Source organism: Aulonocara sp. 'chitande type north' Nkhata Bay, linkage group LG23 (assembly GCF_057382095.1).
Source record: "Aulonocara sp. 'chitande type north' Nkhata Bay isolate Kocher_YH1m ecotype deep benthic linkage group LG23, A_spYH_male_GT1.1, whole genome shotgun sequence".
Classification (NCBI taxonomy): Eukaryota; Metazoa; Chordata; class Actinopteri; order Cichliformes; family Cichlidae; genus Aulonocara; species Aulonocara sp. 'chitande type north' Nkhata Bay.
Window position 1 is genome coordinate 19,942,968 of NC_141365.1, and position 13,776 is coordinate 19,956,743.

The 13,776-nt window shown below is 38.1% G+C and overlaps 1 protein-coding gene across 2 annotated transcripts in view; it reads right to left on the minus strand.

Annotated features, from left to right (window-relative positions):
• Nucleotides 1-2,034: 2,034 nt before the first annotated feature.
• Nucleotides 2,035-13,776, minus strand: part of LOC147301558 (uncharacterized) — a 32,468-nt gene continuing 20,726 nt past the window's right edge. For both annotated transcript variants that reach the window (XM_086283061.1, XM_086283060.1), the window contains 8 exons: nucleotides 12,733-13,776; nucleotides 12,423-12,642; nucleotides 9,965-10,175; nucleotides 8,874-9,062; nucleotides 8,546-8,780; nucleotides 7,827-7,906; nucleotides 7,020-7,075; nucleotides 2,035-4,743 (listed from right to left, as the gene is read on the minus strand). The exon at nucleotides 12,733-13,776 is cut by the window's right edge and continues 1,568 nt beyond it. In XM_086283061.1, the coding sequence (XP_086139187.1) occupies nucleotides 7,042-7,075; nucleotides 7,827-7,906; nucleotides 8,546-8,780; nucleotides 8,874-9,062; nucleotides 9,965-10,175; nucleotides 12,423-12,642; nucleotides 12,733-13,776 (2,013 nt within the window). In that variant the 3' untranslated portion in view covers nucleotides 2,035-4,743; nucleotides 7,020-7,041. The remainder of the gene's footprint in view (nucleotides 4,744-7,019; nucleotides 7,076-7,826; nucleotides 7,907-8,545; nucleotides 8,781-8,873; nucleotides 9,063-9,964; nucleotides 10,176-12,422; nucleotides 12,643-12,732) is intronic.

Genomic DNA, 13,776 nt, shown 5'->3' on the forward strand with positions numbered 1-13,776 from the left:
CTGGAGCCTGGATCTCCTCCATCTCTTCATGCCCTGGAGGACGGCGCTATGGCTCCCCACACCCTCTAGCAGATCATTACATGAAGGAACCTTTTGAATACAAGCGCGCTCATGCTCACAGGTGTACACACGGGTGCTCACACACACAAACTACACCCTTTTTGGATCCTACCTCAAAGCACACTGTGTGCTGTCGATCTTACGTGCTGCACAATAATATCCAATATTTAGTATTTACTGTTATATTCACATAGATTATCATGATGATGTTGTTTATTATATTGCTCTCTTTTTTGCTTGTTTTCTCTTTTTTCTTTCTCAACAGGTGATCGATATATATTTATGTATTTTTTGTCTGTTTGTTTTGTTTGTTTTTTGCCCTTTATCACCGTTCCTCTTCCCCACTGTTTTTCTTTCCCTACCTCTTTCTTTCTCCCTTTTCTTTCCTCCAGTCATGTCTGTCCCGTGTGTAGCAAGTGAAAATAAAATAAAATAAACAATAAAAACAAAGTTCAATCAAATGGACCAATACGGCAAGGCCGGGATGGTCCTTTTGGTAAAGTTAATCCGTTGGGCATCTTTCTTCGCCTGGCAAAAGAACCAAATGGGACAGGCGGGAAAAAAAACATTCCTTCTGTCAGAAGCTGATGAAAAAATACAAAAATATTTTCCCTTTTGTTCCTTTATCTGTTTGTCATCAGTCTCCCTGAGTGTCTGAATTTAGTATGTCAGATGATGAAGAAAGAGATCTATCAGCAGCCTCATCATTCTCTGCACTAAGACTGTTAGCTGAAAGTACTGTATGCAAAAGTCTTGAGTCACCCCTCACTCCTTTATATTTTTCTTGGAAAATGGGAAATAGGTGCACTGATTTATTGAAACATGTATTCACAGAAATACAGTATGTCAGGCAAAAAGTTTGTATAGTTCTAAAGAACTTGAAAATCAAGATTTTCAGACGCTTTCCAGATAGGATTGTATGGTGGATCAAAATTTGATGACATTCATAATTGCAAACAAGATCTCCAACACCACTGGTTGAAATGGAGCTCTGAGCTATGACAGAGCCTCCGCTGTGTTGTAAACTGATTTTCAGCCCAGTTCTTGTTTAAGTTTGGCATTTTTCAGAGATTCAAATAAAGATATTTTCCATATACTGAAAGTAAAATAAGAACGTTTCAACAAAAAACAACAAAATATTTAAAAATGTAACATAAAATGTATGCTAGTAGTAGTAGTAGTAGTATATATAAGGATCAAAGAACTATTTACACAAAGAAATTTTAAGAATGAAAACAGAGAAAGAAAGAGTAAAAGAGAAAGCATCACATTTAAAACCAGGAGAAACAAATAGACAATGAACCTGAAATCTTATTGTTGTTATAGCTTTTATTCACCTTTACCTCTGCTGTCAGTAAGTTGTTGTGATAATGAGTTTGACTGACACCTTCTGTATTTGCTCACCTCGGTTACATTCCTCCATCTGACAGCAGTCAAGGGGTTATTACAAGAAACCTTCTTGTAAATGAAAACAACTGGAACATCCAGACTTTGTGTCATCAGACTGTCAGTCACTGTTAACACTTATGTTTATCAGCATTTAGTAAGTGTAAGTTGAAGCATAACATATTTAATTCACAGTTTACATTCTTTACCACAGAAATTTTGAAAACATTAGTGGTATATTTCATCCGTTCTCATTAGAAGGAAAAAAAAACCTGTGAGACAAATGATTTTGTAAAAAAAATCCTTTTATTTTAGAAAAATGTGACTGTGCTAGCTCACAATTACACATCATGTCTGAATAGTTTTTTCTCTTCACGCTATTATTGGGTGAAAAATTATGGCTTGTTAGGGTTATTTTAAATCAGTGGAAAAAATAAATAATATAAAGAAACTTTCAGAGTGGCCAGACAGATTTAATAATTGGATAGAAAGAAAGAAAATATTAAGGTATATAATATCCTTATTTATAGTAAAAGTTTATATAAAAGTGGGAAATTTATGGAAAAACACTAAAACAGAAACTCTGAGTAGGATGATTTTTTTTTTATCAGAAATTTACATTTTACATTTAGAACACTCAGGTTTGGTCAGAATATTGCCCTCCTGTGCTGGCTGTACATACCACATAGAAAACACAATACAAAACAAAACATGGAGGAAAACAGAAAGCCCGAGACCTGCATGCAAAACAATAGAACATGATCCATCAACTTTGCTTTAAAGAAGAATTTTGGGGTTGAGAAGCCATTTGAGTCACGACTGACATTTTGAAACAGTTGTTTTGGATTCAAGCATTCTAAAGTGACAAACATACACCAAGCTTAAACATATATGAAAACAAATATCAGTGGTTGTACTATCAACTACAGTTAGTACAAATCATTTAGTTCATAGCAACAAACAGAAAATTCAAGTACTTAAAAAGAGAAAACAAAGACAGATTTTAAGAGGCTGTTTTGCAGATGAGAACTTCTATTCTCTTTATTTCATCAGTCATAATAATTTGTCTCTCTGTTAGCACCTGGTTCATAAAACGGGAAGTCGTGAATTTTTTATAAATGATTGCTTTCATGTAAGTTAACATCTTGTGCAAACATAACAGCAAATGAATGAAATTTTCAAAACTTTCTCAGTGTAATTTACATAATATTATAATACCTCGTCAAAACCATAACTTCTTGGGGAAAGCTAGTAACTTGTCAGTACAAAAAATACCTGATTTGACCACCAACACCTTCTCAGAACAAGTCAGTCACCTGTCTGAATAACACAGTAACTTGTAACCTGTAAAATAATGTTTTACTTTGGCAGAACAATAATAGTTACTTGAAACACGATAGGAATTTGTTCAAGCAAGATAGTAAGATACTGCCTTAAGAAAACATAAAGTACTATATTTATCAGAAACATAACACCTTGGTAGAAAACAATGTGTTGAAATGAGATAGTAACTTGTGCAAATACAATAATAAGAATATTAATTTCTTGAGAAAAGGAGAGGAACTTACAGTCATGAGAAGAAGAAAGTTTTCACAGAAGTGTAGTTTTGTGAAAAACCAAGTGAACCCAATGATTTACTGGCTTCTAGAGGGGGATTCTACAAGATGTATGGATGGAACTTAAAGTAATGGGTTACTGTTTGACATTATCATGTCCCATCATTGTGTAAGAATTTTGGCCCACTCCTTTTCTTTGATGGTGCTTCAGCTCATTGAGTTTTGCACAGCTCTCTTAAAGCCCCACAACAGGATTTCAAACAGGTTGAGGTATGGACTTTGCCTGGATCATTGCAACACCTTCATTATTTTCTTTTTCAGCCATTCTGTTGGAGATTTGCTGTGTTTGAGATCATTGTCTTGCTGCATGATCCAACTTAAGTGCTGGACAGATGATTTGACTTTAGAATACTTTGGCAGGCAGACAAGTTCATGGTCACCTCAATGACTGCAAGGCCCCCATGTCAAGTGTCTGCAAAACAAGCCCAAATCAACACCCTTCCACCACTGTGTTGACGGTTGGTATGAGGTGTTTGTGCTGAGGTGCTATGATTGGTTTTCTCCAAACATGATGCAGTGCATAATGGGTAAAAATCTCCACTTTGGTCTTGTCTGTCCAAAGGACATTGTTCCAGGAGTCTTGTTGTTTGATCAGATGCAACTTTCCAAACCTAAGCTGTGCTGCCATAATCTTTTTAGAGAGAAGAGTCTTTCTTCTTTCTAAAAAGATTTGCTGAGATGTCCACTCCTCTAAAGATTGTGACATTGTGTTAACATACATCTGAATGCCCAAGACAAGTAAAATGCCCAAACTTTTGCTTTTGAAGAGGTCACACTCACTAAGGATCACTGACTAAAATGCATTTAATTAGCAGCACCTGTCTGCTACTTACCCTCAAGAATAGATAGTCTGGAAGAAGACAGTACCTGCAGTGACTTATGACTTGTCAGAACATGACGGTGCCTTCTCTGAAGAAGAGAATAACTTTTTGGAGAATGATAACTTTCTTGAACTTCACAAAGATATACAACACAATGACAGGCTATGCATGTTCAATACATCAGTTAATGTTCCAGCAAGCACTGACTAACAAATGTAAACATTCCCATTTGCAAAGTGACTGATTGGGTGAACATGAAGCAGAAGGAAAAAAAAAAGGAATTTTGCTGATTCAAGCATGGTTTTATAGTGATGTATATATTTAAAACAAGGGCTCTGAGATTCTACACATCATATCCCAGAAAAAGCTACCAGAGCAGCAAAGGCACTGATGGGGATGAGCGTTGCAAGTCACAGCTGTCCGAAAAACCACGTCAGAAAAACAGAAATTAATACCAAAAGACATATATTAAAATAATGTTACTGGTGCAAAAATTAAAAACTATACTTCAGACGTGCTTCTTTAATATGACAGCAGTGACAGGCAAGTTGGGATATTATCAGAAACCCTTGAATTTAAGCTAAGGTGAAAATGTAAGACAGAGGTATGCAGCTGTGAAACTGTTGAGAGGTTAAAAAGCAGTTACTGAAGTCTTTGTACAGAATAAATAAGCAACACAGTGAATACAGGAAAAGTTGAAGTTTCAAGGTAAGAGAAGAGGCAACCTCAAGGATCCCAAGTTCATTTCAAGGTCCCTCAGAAGTAAAACACTCTTCTTAGAAAATAAACTCCAAGATTGTTGAACATTTGGTCACCTTCATCTCTACTCCCTTCCTCAACACACAGACGAAGGCAGGTTTCTGTAGAGAAATTAGGACATTTATGCAGGTCAATGAAACGTTTTTCATCACATAAACAACTAAACTAAGCTTTTATTGTGCAGGAATGTCAGCAAATCTAAGAAGAAAATCTGAGGAGTTAAACAATTCCCAAGCTGAGATGTTTGCAGTGATGCTAATCCCTTTCAGCCACTCTAGATAAAGTCTTACTCTTAAGGAAATACATGGTGAGAATTGTTCTCTACATTTCCATCAAATACTCATTCTTTGGTCAAGACTGGGAGGTCAGGAGATACTTTTGGTTCTATGTATAGTTAGACTCTGAGACAACTTTTGCTGTTTTAGCTATTTACAAAAGAATGTTAAAGTTCTTGTAAGAGTTCACTTTTTGAGGGGTTTAATAGAAATAAAGCAAGAACCATTGAAGAATTAAATGTATTTGTATACATAGTCGACTGTTTTCAGACACTCAAATGCAGCTGAGCAAAACAATGAAAAGCTGGACAAAATTCATAATGTGTGTTCTTCTTCATTTAAGCAGATTGAAGGTGTGGAGATGGTTCCAAGTGAGGAATTTGGAAGCTGCATCTGTGCAGCAAAACAGTATGTCCTCAGACTGCAAGTAAAATAAATCCATCAGAGAAAACAGTGGGAACATTGGGCAAGCATGAATCACAAATGTGTTCATTCAGAGAACAAAACAACACACTGGTAAGTTCACCAACATTAAAACCTGGACCTTCACAAAAGACAACAGAGGGTGATGAGTCCATCTCCATGGAAAATCCCTTCACAAGATCCAGGCAACCAGGAAGTAGGTACATGAATACAGAAAAATCACTTAATATAAAAAGATGAGTTCACAGGGAAAATCCAGAGGATTCCTGTATCGACAGAAGCATAGAGCTCAGGAACAGCGTTCTTTGGAAAAATGAATCAGAGATTAACCTCTAGCAGGAAAAGCTGGAGGTAACTTGGAACAAATCATGACCTGAAAGGCACAACACGAGCTGGAACACATTACAGTTGGAAAGCATAGATATTAATGGCTTCAAGTGGCGCTGCCGTTTAATGTTGATATGTTACAAGGCAGAAGAAAAAATATGTTATCTGTTCACATTAATCCAAATGTAGGGAAACAGTAGAATATTGAACAATTAGACCTGAACCCATTGGAGCTAAATTTCACTGTTGAAGACAAAACCAAAGCCAAAAAGAGCCGTGAATAAACAAAAAGTGAAGCAAAGAGGATATAACTTGTTTAGTCAATGAGTTCATTGTCCGCAAAGGATTTTCCAGAAAGGGTTACAAATCAACAATGTAGCCTTAGTTTTATTTGAGACCCTGAAAATAAAGGATGGTTTATGCACTGTTATTGTTAAACTGTTCAACTTAAAGTCTGAACTTTGAGTCTATATTAAATGGTAAATGGCCTGCATTTGTATAGCGCTTTTCTAGTCCATAGGACCCCAAAGCGCTTTACACTACATTCAGTCATTCACCCATTCACACACACATTCACACACTATATTAATCTTCATATTCATCATATAATCATCATATAACTTTAATATGTTCTGGGACAAAACTGAAATAACAAATTACATATTTCCCTAAGACATGGTCATCTTCATAGACACATCAAGAAATGTAGAAGTAACATTTATTTCAGCTGTACATGACCTGTACAGATGAAATCAGCTTAGCCAACATTTTCCTAGTGGCCCAATATTTTTCAGACTTTCCAAAACCAACGATTTGACTTTATTCCACTTTTGCTTTCAGACATTTTCACAGTTTGCCTGTTTTGTTACAAATCAGTAAACAAATTGGAAACAGCGGCAGCAGCCCAGGGTTGGAAATCAAAACCAAGTCCTAGAAATCTACAAACCTTTATTAAAAATGTAAAAGAAAAAAAGCAAAAGATTTATGTGTCATGAGAGGAGGAAAATTAGAACAATGCTCCTGGCTGGGTCTGGCTATATTGCCTGAATATAAGCCAAGATCAACCAAATATCAGGACAACAGGAAGGAATCGCACATGGTGTAGATTTGTCTGTGGTTCAAAAATTGTATTTACAGTTAAATGCAGACACTGAGGTGTAACTATCAGTAGGCATAATGGAACTGTGACCGCGCTCTTCATCCTCAGAAATGATCTAACTTTGCCATGTATTTTACCTTAGAGAATGGGGATATGTTTCAGATAATTACTATCTCTGCTGTCCTGTAGCTTTAACTCTGTCACATTTTCCAGTGTACTGTAAATAAATTTCAGTGGGTGGGTTTGTTGGTACCTGGTCAGAGGCTGCTGGATGGTTATGTGCTGGAGCTCCCTCTCCTCTCCAGGAATCTGGTCCACCAAATAAGAGAAAATTGGATTAGTTTGCTGGTTTTGGCTGCTGACTGATGAGGTCCAAACAGGCGACTTCCAAACCACAAAAAAAAAAACCCAAATTAAACCGAAACATAAACAGGCGAGCAGAGAGAGGGAGGAGGATTATTGTTTGTATGTTTCTGCACATCTGAGGTCAGAAATAGTTTAAAGCCACCCGCCAGACCATTCCTGCTATTTTTAAATGTTTCCAATGTTTTTCCTCAACTCAACTCTCATCATGATGGAGATTAGGCTGAGTTTAAAGCAGTTTGTTTGGTCTGAAGCTTCTGCACAGGCCGTTAGTGTAACCGCTGAGGAAGTTTCACTGGGTTTTATTTCCCTGGAGTACAAAAGATATTTTTCATACACTTCACGATGAGAGTTTAAAATCATCAACTTAACCACAAAAACCTACAGAGTAAACTCATTACCAGTGGCATGGAGTTTGGATATGATTTGTTTGAGTTTGGCTTTCATTCATTGTATTTTTCATTTTAACATTTATGTACAAAGCATTTCTAAGTTATATTGAAACATTCAGTTTTTTTCCGGTTGCACACTCGTTTTAGCAATTCAGAAATCATTAAATTCCTCGCTCCATGTTAGTCATAGTAGGATTAATCAGAAAATGCAGCTAACATGAAGATTATTTCTTTAGCTCTTTTTAAATTGGATGTTCACACCTTCAGCTTATGTTCACTCTACAAACAGCAATTAAAAAGCTTACATTTGAGTCTGTCGCACAAATTCTGCAAAGTGTTGATCCCTTGCGCACAGCTCGATTATCCTCAGGCGTTCTTGAATCTCCTGCAGAGAGGTTAGAGGTCAGCACAGAGAAAACATGTTTGTGTGAGAGTCAGTCTAGAGGAGAAAGAGGAGGGGAAGAACGAGGATGAGGAGTTCCTGCATGTAAAAATACCCGTCTGCGTAGTACAGACCTCCTGCTGAGACTGAAAACCTCTGATCCAGAAAAATGTCACAACAGTTGGCCGGCTCTGTCTGAGGTGTCAAATTGATTTTACTTGAAGTAAAGCTTTGTGTAGGAGGTGAAAGTCACTTCCTTTACCAGCTGCCCTGTGATCCAGAACTATAAAAATCAAACCCATAAACTGGGTCCTCTTGAAAAGTTTCCTTTTCTAAACATTGCTGATGTTATAAAATCAGCACCCTTATTGTTCTTGATACAACATGCTCAGTAGTTACCCAATTCTATGCTACATAATAAATTTTTCAAAATCCTAAAACTAAATAGAAATTCATATTTTTCAACTCAATATCTGACACTCAGCTTGTTTATTTAAGCTACCATTTTCACTATTTGAGGGCATGTTCATGGTGTTCCACAAGGCTCAGTTTTGGGCCCATATTTTTTTGCAAATGCAACAAATTCCCCCTGTATGCAGATGGCACCCAGCTTTACGCAGCAGAAATGTTGCCTTTTCCTACCTCTTTACTGAGTGTGGTGTTTTGATAGATGTTTTTTATCTCTTCACTGCTGAGGTCTTTAGAATCGCCTACACTGGCAGAGCTGCTGAAGTGAGGGAGCCCGCGATCAGACTCATGGTAGTACTGGGGCACGTCATCATTGTAGCGGTGGTAGTACTGGGCAGTAACAGGGTCACTCTCAAACATCGGGTTGAACTTGGTGGCACGTTCAAGTGTTGGCAAACTGTCACCTCGCCTGAAAGACAACGCAAGTTCAAAAAGTTTGCTTTCTAGAAATGTATTTTTTCTCATTTAATTTGTTGTTAAAACGCCAATGATATTGTTGTACCGTAAGGGGTCCTCTGTGTCCTCCCCATCATACTGCTCTTGTAACGACCTAGCCAGGAAAAAGATAATCCCAGCCGCCACCATCAGGAAACCAGCCACTGAGGCAATGGCGATGCCCACCACCAATGGCTCGGAAACATACTCTTCACAGTGTTCACCACGATACCACCAATTTTCTCCAACACGACACCTGCAGCAAAGATTACAAATTTGTAGTACAAATTTGCAGTAAAAACACCAAAGATTATACTGAAATGGTCTAATGGTATGCTTTCAGGCTTTTTCAGCCCTCTTTTATTTAATATTTCTAGAACTGGCCTAGCAGTAATGTAAGCATTACATTAAGTAATATAATGCTGTAATTTCCATTCAGTATACAGCTGAACATCTAAATGCTTCACAGATGTCCTTCAACCTAGGAACATTTTGTGTTCATATTATTTATATTCTCCAAAGTGCTATGTAGCTGTTTGCAGATGAAAAAGGTATTTATGTTTAAGAACAACTGAGACAGATCATACAAAGTGCCTTGTATTTTGTTATAACATTAATCACATATTCACAAGGGCCACAAAGGACAATTTAATTTTAGAAATATATAATGCGAATCAAAAAAGGTTAAAACTTAAAAATGCAATTTTGTTGATAAGAAAAACATATCGAGGTAATATAAGCAGCTTTTATTTTGGAGGTAGTGCCCTCTCTTAACATTTATCTTTAATTGTCAGAGACCGTGCATAAAAATACTGACTTCATATCATAAAAGATACTTTATACCAGAATTCACTACTAGCTCATTTCTACCTGCTGTACCTGCAAAGGATCTTTTTTACTTTCAATGGGGAAAAAGTACTACCTACATCTGTATCTACAGGACATTAACTGCTTAGAAAGATGCATTTTATTTGAAGAAAGCTGACTGTTTTCTCTTTATTTTAAAGTCTTCAAATTGGTACAAGCAGACATATTGCAGTATATTTATACATTGTAAACTAATTAAATATGTGGTAATATACTGAAGAATGAAACCAATGAGGCATAAAATACAGAAACATTGTGAAACAAGAACAGCGATATTTAATTTTCTCTTACCTGCAGATGGCACCCTTGCCAGGGATGATGTCACATTTTCCATCATTAAAGCAAAAATCGTGTTGCACCTCACAGATGCTCTGACATGGCAGGCCATCCACACTCAGATATCCAGCGTTGCACACACACTCTGCTTCACTTGACCACTGATTCACTATACACCTGGAAAACTTGTTACATGCCTGGAACTTACAGGGATCAGCCCGGTCACCTAAGGAACAAACAGTGGAAAATGAAAGGAGCAATTAGAAGACACAGTGTCATATGAAACCATAAGAAAGAGAAGAAGATGCCATCCTACATAAACAGAGGTAAGGGTTCAAAGAGCTCTAGTAAACTCCAGGCCTCAGGAGTCTGCATCTGGTCAGCACTCAAATGACAAAATGTTTGTTGGCCTGGTCTTAATAAAGACAAAAGCAGCACAAGGATAAATCAGTTTATGTTTATGTACTTCAGCATACCCTAGAAAGTGCTGGAAAATCTTAGATGCTTTTCTTAGGCTTTTTCAAGTCTTTTTTAACACAACAATCAATGACTTTAAATATTTCCCATGAGACACCAGACCAGCAGCAAGAGTCCTGACTGTTTGTATCTTGGGAAAATCCTTAAGAGTTCAAGAACAACCAACCTAACTAACCTTTATATGACCCAATAAGGTTGACATGTGCTTGTGCAATGGAAAACCTGCCTCGAGAGTACAGGGAAGATGAGAGGAGTAAACTGATTATATGTACACAGTGAGTCCTGATGCAGTGACTCACTGCTATAGCTTAGGGTGATCAGGCAGTGAGGTGCTCCTCTGATTGGCTCAGACAGATTACAGAGCTACAGCTCAGCAGCAGAGGTGGAGGGAATATGGAGTAATTCCTCCGATAACAGTAAATAAAATCTCATTCTTCTGTGGATAAATCCTAAACTCTGCTGAAATGCAAACATGTATGTCACTGGACTGGCAGATTGGGTTACATGTAAGTCTTGAAACACTATTACAGCAACAAAAAACTTTCTTTTTGGACCTCTTGGTGGCAAATTGTTAATGATGTGTTAAGTGATTGTTCCACTCAGAGTTGTTGTTTTTTGCCAAATTCCACTATTTTAAACTTACACCACTTTCTTAGTTTTGGACCTGTCAAACTACTGTCTTCCTCATAGGATTAGAGACATTTTATATTCTCGTTGAATGTTATGATTCTGCAAAAATGTCCTGGTGCTAATTACATAAAAACAAAAATAATACTTTTCAGGAAAACGGGACAGTTATTTTAGCAACATAGTATACAGACCTAAAGAATTAAAAGTGAACCACAGTGTTAATCTGAATTTAACAAGTAAAATGATTTCTCCTTCCTTTTCTCCCTCCTACACCTGTTTACAAGCTTCATTTAACACATACGTCTTTACACTCCTTTCAAAACCCAGATAAGAATCCTCACTGTCTACACTTAAAGACCTGCAGTTACTGCAACTATAAAAACCAGTTTAGGCTCAAAGGAGCAGCTCTAAGCAGCGGCCATGATGATGTCCCATCAGGGTGAGTCAGTGTGTGCTGCTACTGATCACGTTTCTGCCAGACAGATTATCTCGGGTATTAGATCGCAGTCCTGACAGCTGAAGCCTGTCAGAGCTGCTCAGACACTGCACATACAAATTTAGGATTTAACAGTCTGAGGAGCATCATGGCAATAAGTGCACAAGTAAACAGTAGCTTTGATTTCATTTCTCTACAGCAATAAACACATCTGACTGTATTCCACTTTATTCTACATTAAAAATAACTTACTGGAAAAAGAAAAACTATCAGTACATGACTGGAAAATAAATTTATGTGTTCAGATTTTGAAGGTATTTATTTATTCATATAGGTATTGAAGGGATCGTTTCTGTTTACCCTGAAATTCAAGCCTTAGATGCATAAAACCATGAATCAACTGGATAAAATTTTTAATTAATTCTGTACATTGTGGTTAAGTCGCCACATATAGAAGACAAATGTGTCCTGGTTTGTCCCTAACACCTAATCAGTTTAGGGATGTTGTTTTTCGTGAAGCCCACTGTGATCATAATTGAAATATGCTAAAACTGGAAGGCACTGATAGATACATTCAAGATGCTGATCTCATAATTTTAGTAACTGTATTAAAATTCAAGGGTCTGTAGTTTTAGAGAAAAACATTTTCAACTTATGAAACAGTTATTGTTAATGAATGTAAACTGAATATTTTCAGAATAAAGATAACACCTCAGTGTCAGTTTTAGAGACCCACAACTGGCAAAATTAGCATCTTCATTAAAGCATTAGATGTAATTCTGCACGAGCCTGGTTCTCCCAAAGGTCCCTTCCTGTTCCCTTGTAACAGGAAGGAACCCACTATCCCAAAGTGCTCACTCATGTTGGTGGGGGGGGGGGGGGTGGGGGGTCATCTAATTGTTGGGTGAACTGATTTGAATTGAATCCTACCTGACTCAACATCAAGTGAGTACTTGTCAATTGCGAGGTTCATGGTCTGATAGGCAGTGTTGGCAAAGTCTTCCAAGATTAAATAGACAACATTGGTGACTCCTCTGTGTACTGGTTTACCAAACCTCATCCTACTGTTTACCACAATGCTGCCATTTCTAAAGTTAAGGATCTCCAGGTTCTGGAAGTTGTTCAGGTTTGACTCCAGGTATGGGACCAGCTATGAGGTGAAGATAAAGATGTGTTAGTAGCATGGCATATGAATCTGGAAGGTTCCTATTCACTGAGTCATGATTCTTTGAATCCTCACCAGCTGGAGGAAACGCTGCTCCAGAGCCTTGTATTCCGGGGAGCTCTTGTTGAACAGGTCCATTGAGAACACCATATTGGTCACCCTCAAGCTGAAGAAAATTGTTAACGCCCTGCCAGGTCGGGTTGGCAATGCAATGGCATCTAAATCAGAGGCCTGAGCTCCACTGGAGAAGCCACTGCTTTCCCCTTCAATCGACACCCCGCCATACTGGAAGACATCAAAGCTGATAGCGATGCTGGGCACATCAGAGACACCATGTTCAAAAGGTTGGAGTTCAGTCACAGGAACGTGGTCATCAACTTTCTGCACAGAGGAAGGAACAACGACTGCTGGTTTTGACTGTGGATCTGAAAATAGAGTGTGTACTGGGGTTTCACTAAGATCTTCATGTCTTGTGTCCTCACTGAAAACCACAGCTGGTTTTGACTGAGGAACCTTTGGAAGTGGTGTGTTTTTTGAAGCTTCATTAAGATCTTCATGGGTTCGATGCTCATGGTGAACCACTGCTGGTTTCGACTGACGACCATCTAAAGACGGAGCCCTCACTGGAGCTTCAGGAACATCTGCATGGTCCTGATGAGGAATCACTGCCGGTTTTGACTTAGGACCATCTGAAGGCGGAGCCCTCACTGGAGCTTCAGGAACATCTTCATGGTGCTCATAATGAATCACTGCTGGTTTTGACTGAGGACCATCTGGAGAAGGAGTGCTTACTGGAGGTTCAGGAAGATCTTCATGGTTTCGATAATCATGGTAAACCACTGCTGGTTTCGACTGACGACCATCTAAAGACGGAGCCCTCACTGGAGCTTCAGGAGCATCTTCATGGTCCTGATGACGAATCACTGCCGGTTTTGACTGAGGACCATCTGGAGAAGGAGTGCTTACTGGAGGTTCAGGAAGATCTTCATGGTTTCGATAATCAAGGTGAACCACTGCTGGTTTTGACTGAGGACTACTTGAAGATGGAGTGCTTCTTGGAGCTTCAGGAAGCTCTTCATGGTGTTCATGGTAAACAACTGTTGGTTTTGACTGAGGACC